Source organism: Urocitellus parryii, chromosome 15 (genome assembly GCF_045843805.1).
Source record: "Urocitellus parryii isolate mUroPar1 chromosome 15, mUroPar1.hap1, whole genome shotgun sequence".
Classification (NCBI taxonomy): Eukaryota; Metazoa; Chordata; class Mammalia; order Rodentia; family Sciuridae; genus Urocitellus; species Urocitellus parryii.
In genome coordinates, this window is record NC_135545.1 from 46,537,293 (window position 1) to 46,551,816 (window position 14,524).

General features: G+C 36.2%; 1 protein-coding gene across 1 annotated transcript in view; it reads left to right on the forward strand.

Moving 5' to 3' along the window:
- Window positions 1–14,524, forward strand: part of Ap1g1 (adaptor related protein complex 1 subunit gamma 1) — an 81,465-nt gene that overhangs the window by 14,747 nt on the left and 52,194 nt on the right. Inside the window, exon 2 of the mRNA XM_026399199.2 lies at window positions 13,352–13,555. Within this exon, the coding sequence (XP_026254984.1) occupies window positions 13,355–13,555 (201 nt within the window). The 5' untranslated portion in view covers window positions 13,352–13,354. The remainder of the gene's footprint in view (window positions 1–13,351; window positions 13,556–14,524) is intronic.

The window sequence follows — 14,524 nt, forward strand, 5'->3', positions numbered from 1 at the left end:
ACCAAGCTACGTTTCTTTCTTTCTATCTATCTGTCTATGTATCTATCTATCTGTCTATTTATTTATTTTGAGGCAGGGTCACAATGAGTTGCTTAGGGCCTCACTGAGTTGCTGAGACTGTCCTTGAACTTGCAGTCCTCCTGTTTAGCCTCGTGAGCTTCTGGGATTACAGATATTGACCACTGTGCCTGGGTTGCATTACACAATTTGTATAAATTGATTACTGTAGATACAATTATGTATTTGGGTTTTCCTCCTCTGCATTAAATGTTAACTGTTAATCGTATTTTAACAATTTCTTGATGAATTGAAGTCTTAATTCTAACAACTACATTATGGTTCTCTTTGTGATTTATTGGTGCTCTTCGAACCTTAGGAGGAATTGAATGTTTTTTGCTAGCCCATAAATATCCTCAGACTATCTATATTATTTTTATTAGTGCATTATAGTTTTACATAATAGGGGGCTTCATTTTGACTTATTCATAGATGCATGTTCAGACTATATTTTTAAAATGCTTGTTTCTGCTCTATAGGTTTTTATTTATTTATTTTTGCTGCTGTTTTTGTTACTTCCTTAGCTATTAGGTGTCATTTTTAATTATTTAAGTGTCCTTTCTGAAAGCAATATCTATATTCTGGCCCCACTTTCCTTTCCAATTTTCTAATTTGTAGTTTCTTTTTTTTTTTTTTTTTAAGAGAGAGTGAGAGAGAGAGAGAGAGGGAGAGAGAGAGAGAATTTTTATTATTTATTTTTTAGTTCTCAGCGGACACAACATCTTTGTTGGTATGTGGTGCTGAGGATCGAACCCTGGCCGCACGCATGCCAGGCGAGCGCGCTACCGCTTGAGCCACATCCCCAGCCCCAATATTTTTTTTTTTTTAAAGAGAGAGTGAGAGAGGAGAGAGAGAGAGAGAGAGAGAGAGAATTTTTAATATTTATTTTTTAGTTCTTGGCGGACACAACATCTTTGTTGGTATGTGGTGCTGAGGATCGAACCCGGGCCGCACGCATGCCAGGCGAGCGCGCTACCGCTTGAGCCACATCCCCAGCCCATGTAGTTTCTTTTCTAGAACAAACTGAAAGAGAACCTCTGTTTGGAGTAAAATAGGTGTTTTAGTTTGCTCTATATTGGCTATTTGAGATCACAAAAATGTGATCTATATAGTTGAGTCATTGCTATATATATGTAGCATATATATGTTGCGTGTATATATATATGTATATATATTCATATACCATTTTTTTAAAAAGTATTGTTATTTATGATAGATGTCATATTTTAAGAAATCATTTTTTGTTTTATTTTTATAGTTTTGGTTGTGGGGATTGAGGCCAGGGCCTTGAGCATGCTAGGTGCAATATCACTGATTCCTCAGCCCCTCATGGTTTTTTTTTTTTTTTTGTATTTTGCAAAACAAGTAACCCCCCCCCCCCAAAAAAAAAATCCTCAAACTACCAGCAAAAGCAAGTAGGTGATGTTTTCCAGATTATGTGGTCTACATCCATTTACATAGATTAGATGTTTGAATTTAATAAGAAATATTCAGATATAAACATGGAGAATAATAATAAACATTTATTCATCCACTATCAGGTGTAAGAAATAAAACATTACCAGTGTCCTGTATCTCACTTTGTCCTGATCATATTCCCTTCTCTTCTAGATGTGCCACTGTGTTGGGTTTTGCCATGAATGTTTTTATTCCCTTCTGTTCTTTTCTCTAAGGAATATTTTCTTTGGGGCTGGGGTTGTGGATCAGCGGTAGAGTGATTGCCTAGCATGTGTGAGGCATTGGGTTTGATCCTCAGCACCGCATAAAAATAAATAAATAAATAAATAAAATAAAGGTATTGTGTTCATCTACAACTAAATTAAAAAAATATGTTCTTTTAAATATTTATGAACAATACTGTGTATTTTTTCTGCAGTTGCTTTTTGCTCAAGATAACTTATCTGGGGATAGTTTAGTGCTTAACTATGTGTTAGGCACTGTGTTGAATTTTACGTGTATTATTGAATTATTTTCTTGCATTATAACTCAATTATTGAATTCTTTTTTCTTTTTTAAATTTTTTTTAGTTATACATGGATACAATAGCTTCATTTATTTTTATGTGGTGCTGAGGGTTGAATCCAGTGCCTCACATATGCGAGGCAAGCTCTCCACCACTGAGCCACAACCCCAGCCCCAATTATTTTTTCTTTTCTATTATAAATTATTTTGTATTTTGGTACTGGGGATTGAGCTCCCAGGGGTGCTTTCCTACTGAGCTACATCCCCAGACCATTTTATTTTGAGTTAGAGTCTTCCTAAATTGCTGAAGCTGGCCATGAACTTAGTGATCTTTCTGCCTCAATTTCCTGAGTTGCTGGGATTACAGATGTGAGCCATGCCTGTTTTATTATTATTCTTCTTTTTTAAATATTTAGTTGTAGTTGGATGTAATAACTTTATTTAATTATTTATTTTTCTATGTGGTGCTGAGGATCGAACCCAGTGCCTCACATACTAGGCAAGCTCTCTACCACTGAGCCACAACCCCAGTCCCTTTTTATTCTTACTGAATTCTTGTAACAGCCCTTTGAAATAGGTACTCTTCCCATTTGACAGATGAGAAAAACAGAAGGTCTGAGAGTTTCAGTCATTTACTGAAGGATATAGAGCTAGCAAGTGGTGGAGCAGGGATTCAAGCTCAGGTGATTTTTACCAAAGGATTATCATGTTTAGCTGTCAGCACACATCACTTGTCTCAATTCTGAGTTTAAAAAACAAAATCAGCAACACTGAGAATTAGGAGTTTTTTGTACTTCTTTTGGTTTAAAATCTGACTTACAAGAATCTGTTTGTAAACAAGTGCTGTGGCACATACTTGTAATCTCAGCCCCTTGGGATGCTGAGGCAGAAGGATGGCAAATTTGAGGCCAGCCTGTGTAATTTAGTGAGATCTTGTCTCTAAAAAATAAAGTGCTGGTGTATAATTTAGTGGTAGAGTGCCCTTGTATCAAATTCCTAGCACCAAAACAAAGCAAGAACTATTTGTAGTATTTCTTTCAGTTTTAACTATTCATATTGGTTGCTGCGGAAATATCATTTGATAATTAAAGTGCTGTTTTAGACACAGTGGGCCAGTTATGCTATATATAGTATATATCCTGTGTTACCTTTATAAAATTTGAAAGATTCTGAATTCTGCCTTAAAGGTTTTTAGAGGAGAGATTGTAGACTTGTACTAGTTTGAAGAGCTCTTTCTAGAATTGGGATTTTGAGTTGTTGGGTTGATCCAAAAAGCAGTTAATTTCACAACAGAAAAAAAGGTCATATATTAAACTAGCTTGGCCAGGACAAAAGTTGACTTATAAATGTAAGTTTTTTTTTTTTTTTTTTTTTGGTCATTGATCAGCAGTTTCTGTTTCTTTTTATCATAAGACTGGAATTGTAAGACCCTGTTTTTTTCACTAGACTTTTGAGTTCTTAAGCCCTTTACCAGTTCCCAGTACCTAGTGGAATGTCTGGCATTGACAAAAAGGCTCAGCAAACATTTGTTGAATTTTTTCACTGTGACCAATACACCGAACACAACTTAGAGGAGAAAAGGTTTCAGTCAGTTCTTGCCTAACAATATGCCTATATCTTAATATACCACTACATATAACAAGATTTTTCAAGATTTTGTAGTAAAGTGTCATTTCACTAATGGTTAAAATAGACCTTTAAGCATGTTAGAACAATTATAACTCTCATTAGTCCCAGGTATATATTTTGTTTATAAGGGGCACTTGATCACTTAGCCACATTCCCTAGCTCTGTTTTGCATTTTATTTAGAGACTGGGTCTCAGTTGCTTAGCACCTTGCTGTTGCTAAGGGTGGCTTTGAACTCGATATTCTCCTGTCTCAGCCTCCTGAGCCCCTGGGATTATAGGCATGCGCCACCATGCCTGGACAGGTATATATTTTATAAGTTACCAGGACATACTTATTTAGTTGAAGGGATTTTAATGTTTACTTTTTTTTTTGTATTATGGATTTAACCAGGAGCACTCTACCATTGAACTTCATCCTAGCTCCTTTTAAAATTTTTACTTTGAGAAAGGATATTACTACTGAGTAAAATTCCTTTGTGTATATATGCCACATTTTTTTTTTTATCCATTCATCTAATGAAGGGCATCTAGGTTGGTTCCACAGTAAGCTATTGTGAATTGTGCTGCTGTAAACATTGATTTGGCTGTATCCCTGTAGTATGGTGATTTTAAGTCCTTTGGGTATAGACCGAGGAGTGGGATAGCTTTGTCAAATGGTGGTTCCATTCCCAGATTTCCAAGGAATCTCCATCCTGCTTTCCATATTGGCTACACCAATTTGCAGTCCCACCAGCAGTGTATGAGTGTCCCTTTTCCCCCACATCCTTGCCAACATTTATTCATGGCATTTGCAGGTAAATGGGTAGCATTGGAGAATATAATGCTAAGTGAAGTTAGCCAATTCCCCCAAAAAACAAATGCCGAATGTTTTCTCTGATATAAGGAGGCTGATTCATAGTGAGGTAGGGATGAGGAGCATGGGAGGAAAAGACAAATTCTAGTTAGGGCAGAAGGGTGGGAGGGAAAAGAAAGGGGCAGGGGTTAGCAAGGATGGTGGAAAGTAATGGACATCATTATCCAAAGTACATGTATGAAGACAGGAATTGGTGTCAACATACTTTTTAATACAACCAGAGATATGAAAAACTGCTGTATATGGGTAATAAGAATTGTAATGCATTCCGCTGTCATTTATTTTTATTTATTTATTTTTTTTTTAAAGAGAGTGAGAGAGAGGGGGACAGAGAGAGAGAGAATTTTAACATTTATTTATTTTTTCTTAGTTCTCGGCGGACACAAATCTTCGTTTTGTATGTGGTGCTGAGGATCGAACCCGAGCCGCACGCACGCTAGGCGAGCGCGCTACCGCTTGAGCCACATCCCCAGCCCTGTCATTTATTTAAAAAAATAAATAAATAAAAAAGAAACAAGAAAGGATATTACTAAATTGCTGATACTGGCCTTGAATTTGTAATCCTTCTACTCAGCCTCCTAAATTATTGGGATTACAGGTGTGCATCATTGAGCCTGGCTTAATGTTTACTTCTTAAAGGACTTTAATTAGTAAATTAAGATACAGTTAAGTTGTTTTTTTCTGGGTACAGTTATGAGTTCGAACAAATGTATGGATTTATGTAATCACAATTAGGACACTCTATTCCACCATCTCAAAAAATGTTTTTCTTGTGGTTCCTTTTCAGTCACTGGTCATGTTTTTGTCATTATAATTTTGTCTTTCCAAAACTGTCATAGAACAGGAGTGGTTGTGCATGCCTCTAATCCTAGCTATTGAGAAGGCTGAGAACAGGATGAGTACAGGCCAGTGTAGGCAACTTAGCAGGACCCTGTGTCAAAATAAAATAAGAAGAATTGGGGTTGTAGCTCTGTTGTAAAGTGCTTTCTTAGCCTACTCTACTACCTGGGTTCAGTTACCAGTACTGGGTGGGGGTTGAAGAATAGTTTATAAATGGAATCATTTATAATCATTGATAACTCCCCTGCTGCCACTACACCCACTGGGGATTGAATTCACTTAGCTGCATCCCAGCCCTTTTTATTTTTTATTTTGAGACAGGGTCTTGCTAAGTTGCCAAGCCTGGCCTGGAATTTGTGATCCTCCTGCCTCAGCTTCCTGGGTAGCTGGAATTACAAGTGTGCCATCACTACACCCCAGCAATGGTAACCTTTTAAGACTGTTGCTTTCAACATATCTGGGACTTATGCTATGGTATGCAGTAATAGAGTATTCCTTTTTTATTGCTATATAGTTGCAATAAAGATTTACCACATTTTGTTTTTAGGTCTTAGCAGTTATGAACAGAGCTGTTCTAGACAGTTCATATACAGGTTGTTGTGTGAACATTAAAGTTTTCATTTCTCCAGGATAAATTTCTGGATGTGGGTGATTTGGTAAGTATGTTTTAGTTTGTAAGAAGCTACCAACTTTGTCTAGAGTGACAGTGCCATTTTGTGACCCACTATCCATGTCTGAGAGTTCTATTTGCTTTGCATCCTCCTAACACTTGGTATTTAGCCATTGTAATAGTTATCTATGGGATCATATTGTGATTTTTTTTTTTTTTTGTGATACCAGGGATTAAACTTGGGCACTAGGTCGCCGAGCCACATTCCCAGCCCTACTTTGTATTTTATTTAGAGACAGGGTCTCACTGAGTTGCTTAGCACCTTGCTTTTGCTGAGGCTGGCTTTGAACTCACTAACCTCCTGCCTGAGTTGTGATTTTAATTTGCATTTTTCTAATGCCTCATATACTTGAGAATCTTTCAAATGTGGTTATTTGCCATCCTTTCTTTCTTCAATGAAACATTTGAGTCTTTTGCCCATTTTAAAAAACTGGGTTTGTTTGTTTGAACTGTGTTGCATTTTGAGAGTTCTTTTTATATTCTGGATTCAAGTCCTTGGTCAAATATGAGCTTCATCCCAGCCCTCTTTTTCTTTTATTTTTTTAAAAATATTTTTAGTTGTAGATGGACACAATACCTTTATTTTATTTATTTATTTTTATGTGATGCTGAGGATCAAACCCAGTGCCTCACACAGGCTAGGCAAGTGCTTTACCATTGAGCCACAACCCCAGCCCCCAGCCCTCTTCTTTTTAACAGTGGTTTTCATAGTGCAAAAGTTTGTAATTCTGATGAAGTCTAGTTTTTTCATTTTTTTTTCTTTTATATTGTCGTGCCTTTGTTAGAACTCTGTCAGACCCTGATGATCTATTTTTTTTTTCTGTGTCTTTTAAAAGTTTTATAGTTCTGTGTGTTCTCTTTGGATTCTATGATCCATTTTGATATAATATTTCTATAGGATTTAGGGTGAAGTTCTTTTTATTGCAAATGAATGTTCAGCTGTGATATCCATTAAGTTGTTTGTAATATTACCTAATTACTGTTTATAGTGCTATCCCTTTTTATTTCTGATACTGGGTGTTAATGGTTTGGATGTGACGTGTTCCCTAAAAGCTCACGTGTGAGACAATGCAAAAAGGTTCAGAGGAGAAATGATTGTGTTATAAGAATCTTAGCCCAATCAGTGAATTAATCCCCTGATATGGATTAACTGAGTGGTAATTGAAGTGGTAGGGTTTGGCTGGAGGAGGTGGGAATTGGGACATGGCTTTGGGGTATATATTTGTATACCACAAGTGGAGACATCTCTGTCACTTTCTGATCATCATGTGAACCACATCCCTCTGCCACACTCTTCTACCATGATGTTCTGCCTCATCTCAAGCCCCAAGGAATGGGATCTAGCCTTCTGTGGACTAAGACCTCTGAAACTGGGAGCCCTCAAATAAATATTTTCTCCTCTACAATTGTTCTGGTTGGGTCTTTCAGCACAGCAGTGTTGTCTGGCTGAAGTTTTTCAGTATTATTAAATTTTCTTTCTTTCTTTTTCTTTTTTTTTTGGTACTGGGAATTGAACCCAGGGATGCTGAACTACACTCCCAGCCCTTTTAAATTTTCATTTTGAGACAAATTTTCATTAAGTTATTTAGGACCTTGCTTAATTGCTGAGTCAGACCTTGAATTTGGGATCCTCCTGCCTCAGCCTCCTGAGTTGCTGGAATTATAGGCATGCACCATCGAGTCTGCTTTATTAGGTGCATTTTAACAGTTCAGTTATGTTTTTTGGTGAATTCATCCTTTTATCACACAATGGGAGGCTAGAGAAAGAAAGAGACAAAGGGAAGGGAAAAGAAAGTGATTTACCCAATACTTTTGGGATCACAGCTCCACTGGTCAGAGAAAGTTTTTCTCTCCCAGTTTTTTTTTAGGTGCCTGCGGTGGCTGTTACTGCCTTTGCTTTCTGCTGTAGCCACCACTGTTGTAGTATCCAGTAGGAGTGGCTTTGAAGGGAAGAGGAAAGGAAAAAACAAAAAGCCCAAAGAGAATTTACTCCATTGTCCTTGGTCTTCCTTTTCCTGCTCCTTGGGCCAGCACGAGAGGGTTTTTCCTAGAGCTCCTTCTTTCTCTATCCAATGAGCATGGGTTTTGGGGTTGCTTTTGGATCCAGGCTGGTCAGAATTGGAGAAAAAAATGGTGATTTCTTGCCAGTTAAGTGGAACTTAAAATTGTACTTTCTTCAATTGCTGTCATTTATTTACTTTCACAGTCTTCAAGTATTATGGTATGCATTTTATTCAGGACTTACAGTTGCATTTAGAGGGGAAGAAGGGGTGGAATGCATTGATTCCACCTTCTCTGGATCCAGAACTTGTTGAGGATTTTTTTGGTACCAGGGATTGAACTCAGGGACACTTAAGCACTGAGCCACATCTCTCGCCCTTTTTTGTATTTTATTTAGAGACAGGGTCTCACTGAATTGCTTAGAATCTTGCTAAGTTGCCCAAGGCTGGCTTTGAACTTGTTTTCCTCCTGTCTCAGCCTCCTGAACCACTGGGATTACAGGCATGCACAGAACTTGTTCAGTTTTGATGGTAGATTGTGTTTTGTATATATGCCCGAATTTTGCCATATTAACTAACCTGTTTTTCATCTTTGCCTATTATTGTTTGGCGATCCATAAAGATATCAAGTAGTAGTAGTAACTGCTAAAGGAAAAAAAAACACTGCTTTTCTCTAAAGTAGGAGCAGACTAGTATTGGAGGAAGAGTGCTGTTGGGGAATTAAGAGGTGAGTCAGGCCAGTAACTAACTCTGTGACCTTGTACAAGTAGTTAACAGCGTGGATCCTCCACTTCCTCCATAAACAGTGTCATGAACTGTACTTCTGTGATTCTTTGACTGATAGCTGAGAATTATTTTCCTCTCAGGTAGCTTAAATTTTTTTTAAAAAAATAACCAGATTTTCTTTCTTTCTTTCTTTCTTTTTTTTTTTTTGAGAAAGACAATTTTTTAAATATTTATTTATTTTTTAGTTTTCGGCGGACACAACATCTTTGTTTATATGTGGTGCTGGGGATCGAACCGGGGCCTCATGCGTGCCAGGCGAGCGCACTACCGCTTGAGCCACTTCCCCAGCCCCTAGCTTAAACTCTTATGATTCTTTTCCTGTTGGATTATATGTTCTGCGACTGGATTTAAGCCTTTTCTATTTTTTTTTTTTTGGTAGAATCATTGAAGTCTTTGTAGAGAAGTAGAGAAATTTTATTTTTTAGCAGAGAAAACTTTTTTTTTTTGAATGGTGGTGCTGGAGATTGAAGCCAGGTGTCTTGCTCATGCTATGAAAGAGCTTTGCCAATGAGCAACACTACCATCTCTTTTCATTTTATTTTTGAGACAGGGTTTGTGTTAAGTTGCCCAGGCTGTCATCAGATTTGCATTCTTCCTGTCTCCCAAGTATAACAAGGCATGCGTTTTAGTCAGCTTTTTTGCTGCTTTTACTAAAAGCCCCAACAAAAACAATGTTATACCTTGTCTGGTATAACAAGGCATGCGTTTTAGTCAGCTTTTTTGCTGCTTTTACTAAAAGCCCCAACAAAAACAATGTTAGAGGAAGAAAAATTTATTTTGGGGCTCATGGTTTCATAGATTCTCAGTTCATAGACAGCCAACTCCTTTCCTTGGGGTTCGTGATGAGGAACATTGTGTCTGAAGAGTGTGATAGAGGAAGCTCAAGAGAGCAAAATATATTCCTCAAAGGCATGACCCCAATGACCCACCTTTTTCAGTCATACCCTACCTGCCCTTAGTTACCACTCAATTAATCCCTATCAATGAATTAGTTCACTGATTGGTTACGGTTCTCATAACCCAATCATTTCACCTCTAAGCTTTCTTGCATTGTCTTACACATGAGCTCTTGGGTAACACCTCATATTCAAACCATAACAACATATGACAACATGCTTGATTCATTTTTCTTTTTTTTTGTGCTGGAGATTGAACACAGGGGTGCTTTACCACTGAGCTACATCCCCAGAACTCTGTCCCCTGCTTTATTATTTGTTTTGAGACAGGGTCTAGTTGCCCAGGCTGGCTTAGAAGTTGGGAACCTCCTTCCTTTGCCTCCCAAAACACTTGGATTATTTTTGTGCACCACATTGCTGGCTATTTTTATTTTCTTAATCAACATTAATGAGGTATAAAATACATACAATAAAATATGCCTATTTAAATGTGAATTTTAGTTTAGTGAATTTTGAGAAGTGCATATATGCATCAAAAACATTTATGTCTCTCCAAAAGGTTTCCTTCCATCCCTTCGAATCAGTCCCTATGCCTGCCCTAAGTCAGGTCATCATTGATCTCTTCTTCATTAGTATAGGTCATGTTTGTGTTTCTTAGAGTTTCATATAAATGAAACCATACAGTATGTACTCTCTTGTGCTTTCTTCTTTTGCTCAGCAGCATGTTTATATTGTGTATTGGTTTATTCTGAGAAGCTTTGTATTATGTGAACACACCATTGTCCATTCACCTGTTTATAGACATTTGGCTTGTTTCCAGTTCTTGGAAATTATAAATGAAGCTTCATGGAGCAGATAAGTTTTGGAGAGTATATAATTTTCATTACTCACATGTAAATTCTTCTCTTAGGTAAAATACTGAGCAGATTTGCTGAATCGTATGCTAAATGTATGTTTAACTTCATAAGAAACTATCAAACTATTTCCCAAAGTAGTTGAACCATTTTTATTTCTGTGAACAACTTCATTGATACTTGGTATGTCTAGTCTTAATTTTAGCTATTCTAATGGTATGGAGTGGTATCTCATTGTGATTTTAATTTTCCTTGCTAACTAATGATACTAAACATCTTTTTATGTGCTTATGGTTATTTGTGTATCTTTTTTTGGAAAAGTGTTTATTCAAATCTTTTATCCATTTAAAAATAATATTGTCTTATTGAGTTGTATAATTTATATATTCTGAATACAAATCCTTTATCAGAAATATATTGTGATTATTTTGTCTTTCTGTGGCTTACCTTATTTTCGTAATAGTGTCTTTTCAAGAGTAAAAGTTTTAAATTTTATAAAGTCGAGTTCATCAAGTTTTTCTTTAATTCCTTGTTGTGTGTGAACTCTGATTAACCTAAGTTCATAAAGATTTTTTTCCTTTTTTCTCTTCTTGAAGATTTTTAGTTTTTGCTTTGGCATTTAGTTATATCACCTATTTTTTTTTCAATTTTTTTAGTTGTTGTTGGATTTTTATTTTATTTATTTATTTATATGTGGTGCTGAAACTTGAACCCAGTGCCTCACACATGCAAGGCACGCACTCTACCACTGAGCCACAACCCCAGCCCATATCATCTATTTTGAATTAATTTTTGTGTATTGTGTGAGGGTAGGATTGAGGTTAATTTTTACCCTAAATAGATATGTAGTACTATTTGTTAAAAGACTATTCTTTCTCTTGTGGAATAACTTTGGCTGTTTGTTGAAAATCAGTTGAGCATAATTGTGTGGGTCTATTCTTTTTTCTTTTTTCTTTTTTTACTTATCAATGGACTTTTTAAATTTGTTTATATGTGGTGCTGAGAATTGAACCCAGTGCCTCTCACATGCTAGGCAAGTGCTCTGTCACTGAGCTATGACTCCAGCCCTGTGTGGGTGTATTCTTTTTTTTTTTTTAATATGTTTTTGGTTGTAGATGGACACATTATCTTTATTTTATTTTTATTTATTTTTTAATATGGTGCTGAGGAATGAATCCAGTGCCTCACGCATGTGAGGCAAGCACTTTACCATTGAGCTACAACCTCAGCCCTATGGGTCTTTTCTTAAACTTTCCATTTTGCTCCATCATTATTTGTTTGTCCTTATGTTTAGTTCCACACTGTCTTGATTACTGTAGCTTTGTAGTAGTTCTTGAATTTAGGTAGTATACATTCTCCATCTTTACCCTTCTCTCCCATAATTATTGGGCTGTTATGGGTCTATTATTTTTATTTTTAAAAGCTGTTTATGACACTAATAGTCATATCCTCTGAGGTTGGTCTATTATTATTTTCCTCATCTTGTTTTCCTAGTATATTCAGTGTTCTGAGATGATTACTGTTGGATAGATGATTACTGATTAATCTGACAACTGGATTCTCTCTCCTAATTTCTCATATTTTGTTGAGTTGAACTATCACTATGATTATATCATCTGATACATTGTTGAGCTATGTTGAATTTAAAGCAGTTGAATAGAAACTTTCTCTTTTATTAAGCTTAGGCATAGTATGTCTTTTCTTATTGCTTTAAAGATTGAGTAAAAATTTGTGTTGAGTTAGTCCCTAAGATATTGGTATACTAGTGATGGACTTTACATATTGATGTTTCTAAGTCTTATTTTGCTTCATTTAACACTTTAACTTTTTTGTTTGTAGCCTTTCCAGAAATTCACTTTGAAGTTTAGCAGACTTTGCTTTGTTTAGCCAAACTAGATTGAGCAAATGTTGAATTCTTAAAATCATTTAGAATTTTTTAAAAAATCTTTTATTCTACTTTGTTATATGATATCAGAATGCATTACAATTCGTATTACACATAGAGCACAATTTTTCATATCTCTGGTTGTATACAAAATGTATTCACACTATTCATGTCTTCATACAGGTACCTAGGGTAATGATGTCCATCTCATTCCACCATCTTTTTTATTCCTTTGCCCCTCTCTTCTCCTTTCCCTTTGCCCTATTTAGAATTCATGTAACCTTTCCATGCTCCTCCTCCCAACCTCACTATGAATCAGCCTCCTCATATCAAAGAAAATACATTAGGCTTTTGTTTTTTTGAGATTGGCTAATTTCACTTAGCATTGTATTCTCCAACTCCATCCATTTACCTGCAAATACCATGATTTTATTCTTCTTTTATTGCTGAGTAATAGTCCATTGTGTGTATGTGTGTGTGTGTATATATATATATATATATATATATATATATATATATATATATATCATATTTTCTTTATCCATTCATCTACTGAAGGGTATCTAGATTGGTTCCACAGTTTAGCTATTGTGAATTGTGCTACAATAAACATTGATGTGGCTGTGTCCCTGTAGTATGCTGTTTTTAAGTCCTTTGGGTATAGACTGAGGAGTGGGATAGCTGGGTCAAATGGTGGTTCCATTCCCAGTTTTCCAAGGAATCTCCATACCTTTTTCCATGTGGCTGCACCATTTTGCAGTCCCACCAGTAATGTATGAGTGTGCCTTTTACCCCACATCCTCGCCAACACTTATTGTTGTTTGTATTATCATTTAGAATTTTTATATGAGAAGTTATACAGGTTGTTTTGGTAGCAAAAAAATGTGAACATCTCTGTTTAATGTCTTTCCAAATCCAGAGGATGCCAGCCCCCATCAGATTGCGGGAGCTGATCCGGACCATCCGGACAGCCCGAACCCAAGCCGAAGAACGAGAAATGATCCAAAAAGAATGTGCTGCAATCCGGTCATCATTTAGAGAAGAAGACAATACATACCGGTGTCGAAATGTGGCAAAATTACTATATATGCACATGCTGGGCTACCCTGCTCACTTTGGACAGGTAGGATGGGTTGGGCCACATGTAGCAAGGATACACATCTTTGAATGACACCATAGCTCAGGGAATGTCAGTCTTTTTCTGGCAGGGAAGTACTTTTGATAGCCTTTTAGTTTCTACTATAATCATTTTGGCACTGAGGGTAAGATTGAAAGAGCAAGCTGCAGACCTGGAAAATCTTGATATAGCCATCAATTATCCTTTCCAATGGGAATTGCTCTTTATGTGGATCAGTGAGTCTTTTGCTACCTTACTTAAAAATTGACTAGGATTAATCAGTGATTTGTGATTATTCTGCCAGAGGACCTGAACTATGAGGAGTATGTAAAAAGTATTTGTTAATGTTTTCTTAGTTATTTTCTCTGTGCATGATATTATATATAAAAACTCATGAAAATGTTTTTAAATAAAGAAATTAGTTGCCAAGTAGTAGCATTATTTTTGTCTGGATTTTGTAGCATTCATTTTGTCATGTCTGGATTGCTACAACTTCTTTGTGGGTCTGCTTGCTGATTCTCTCCTACACACAAATACATGTTATTTATTGTATCTATTCTGGGGTTTGAAAGTGATATTCTCAGTGATAAGAGCTTTCTTCATGTTTATATTGCGAAAGCATGATTGTCACAGAATGGAATAGTGAGTTGTTTTTTAAATGTCTTATTAGCACTGTTAAATTTTATTTAAGAATTATATGCTATAGAGTCTTATTAGGGAACAAATGAAAAATTAAAAGAATGTAAAACATTAGGAAGAAGGAGTATAATAACCACTTATGTTTCCTTTTTCCAAGATAACTTGTATTTAATTATCAGGAAAGATGATCATCAGCTTATTTTCATACATTTAGCTCAACAGCTTCAATTGAAGAAGATCTCCTGCCCACAAGTTAAAACTACAAAGTACTGGGATTGAATCTTATTAGACTGGCTTTGGTTAGTGTAATGTTCACCATAGGGGGTTGATTAGCCT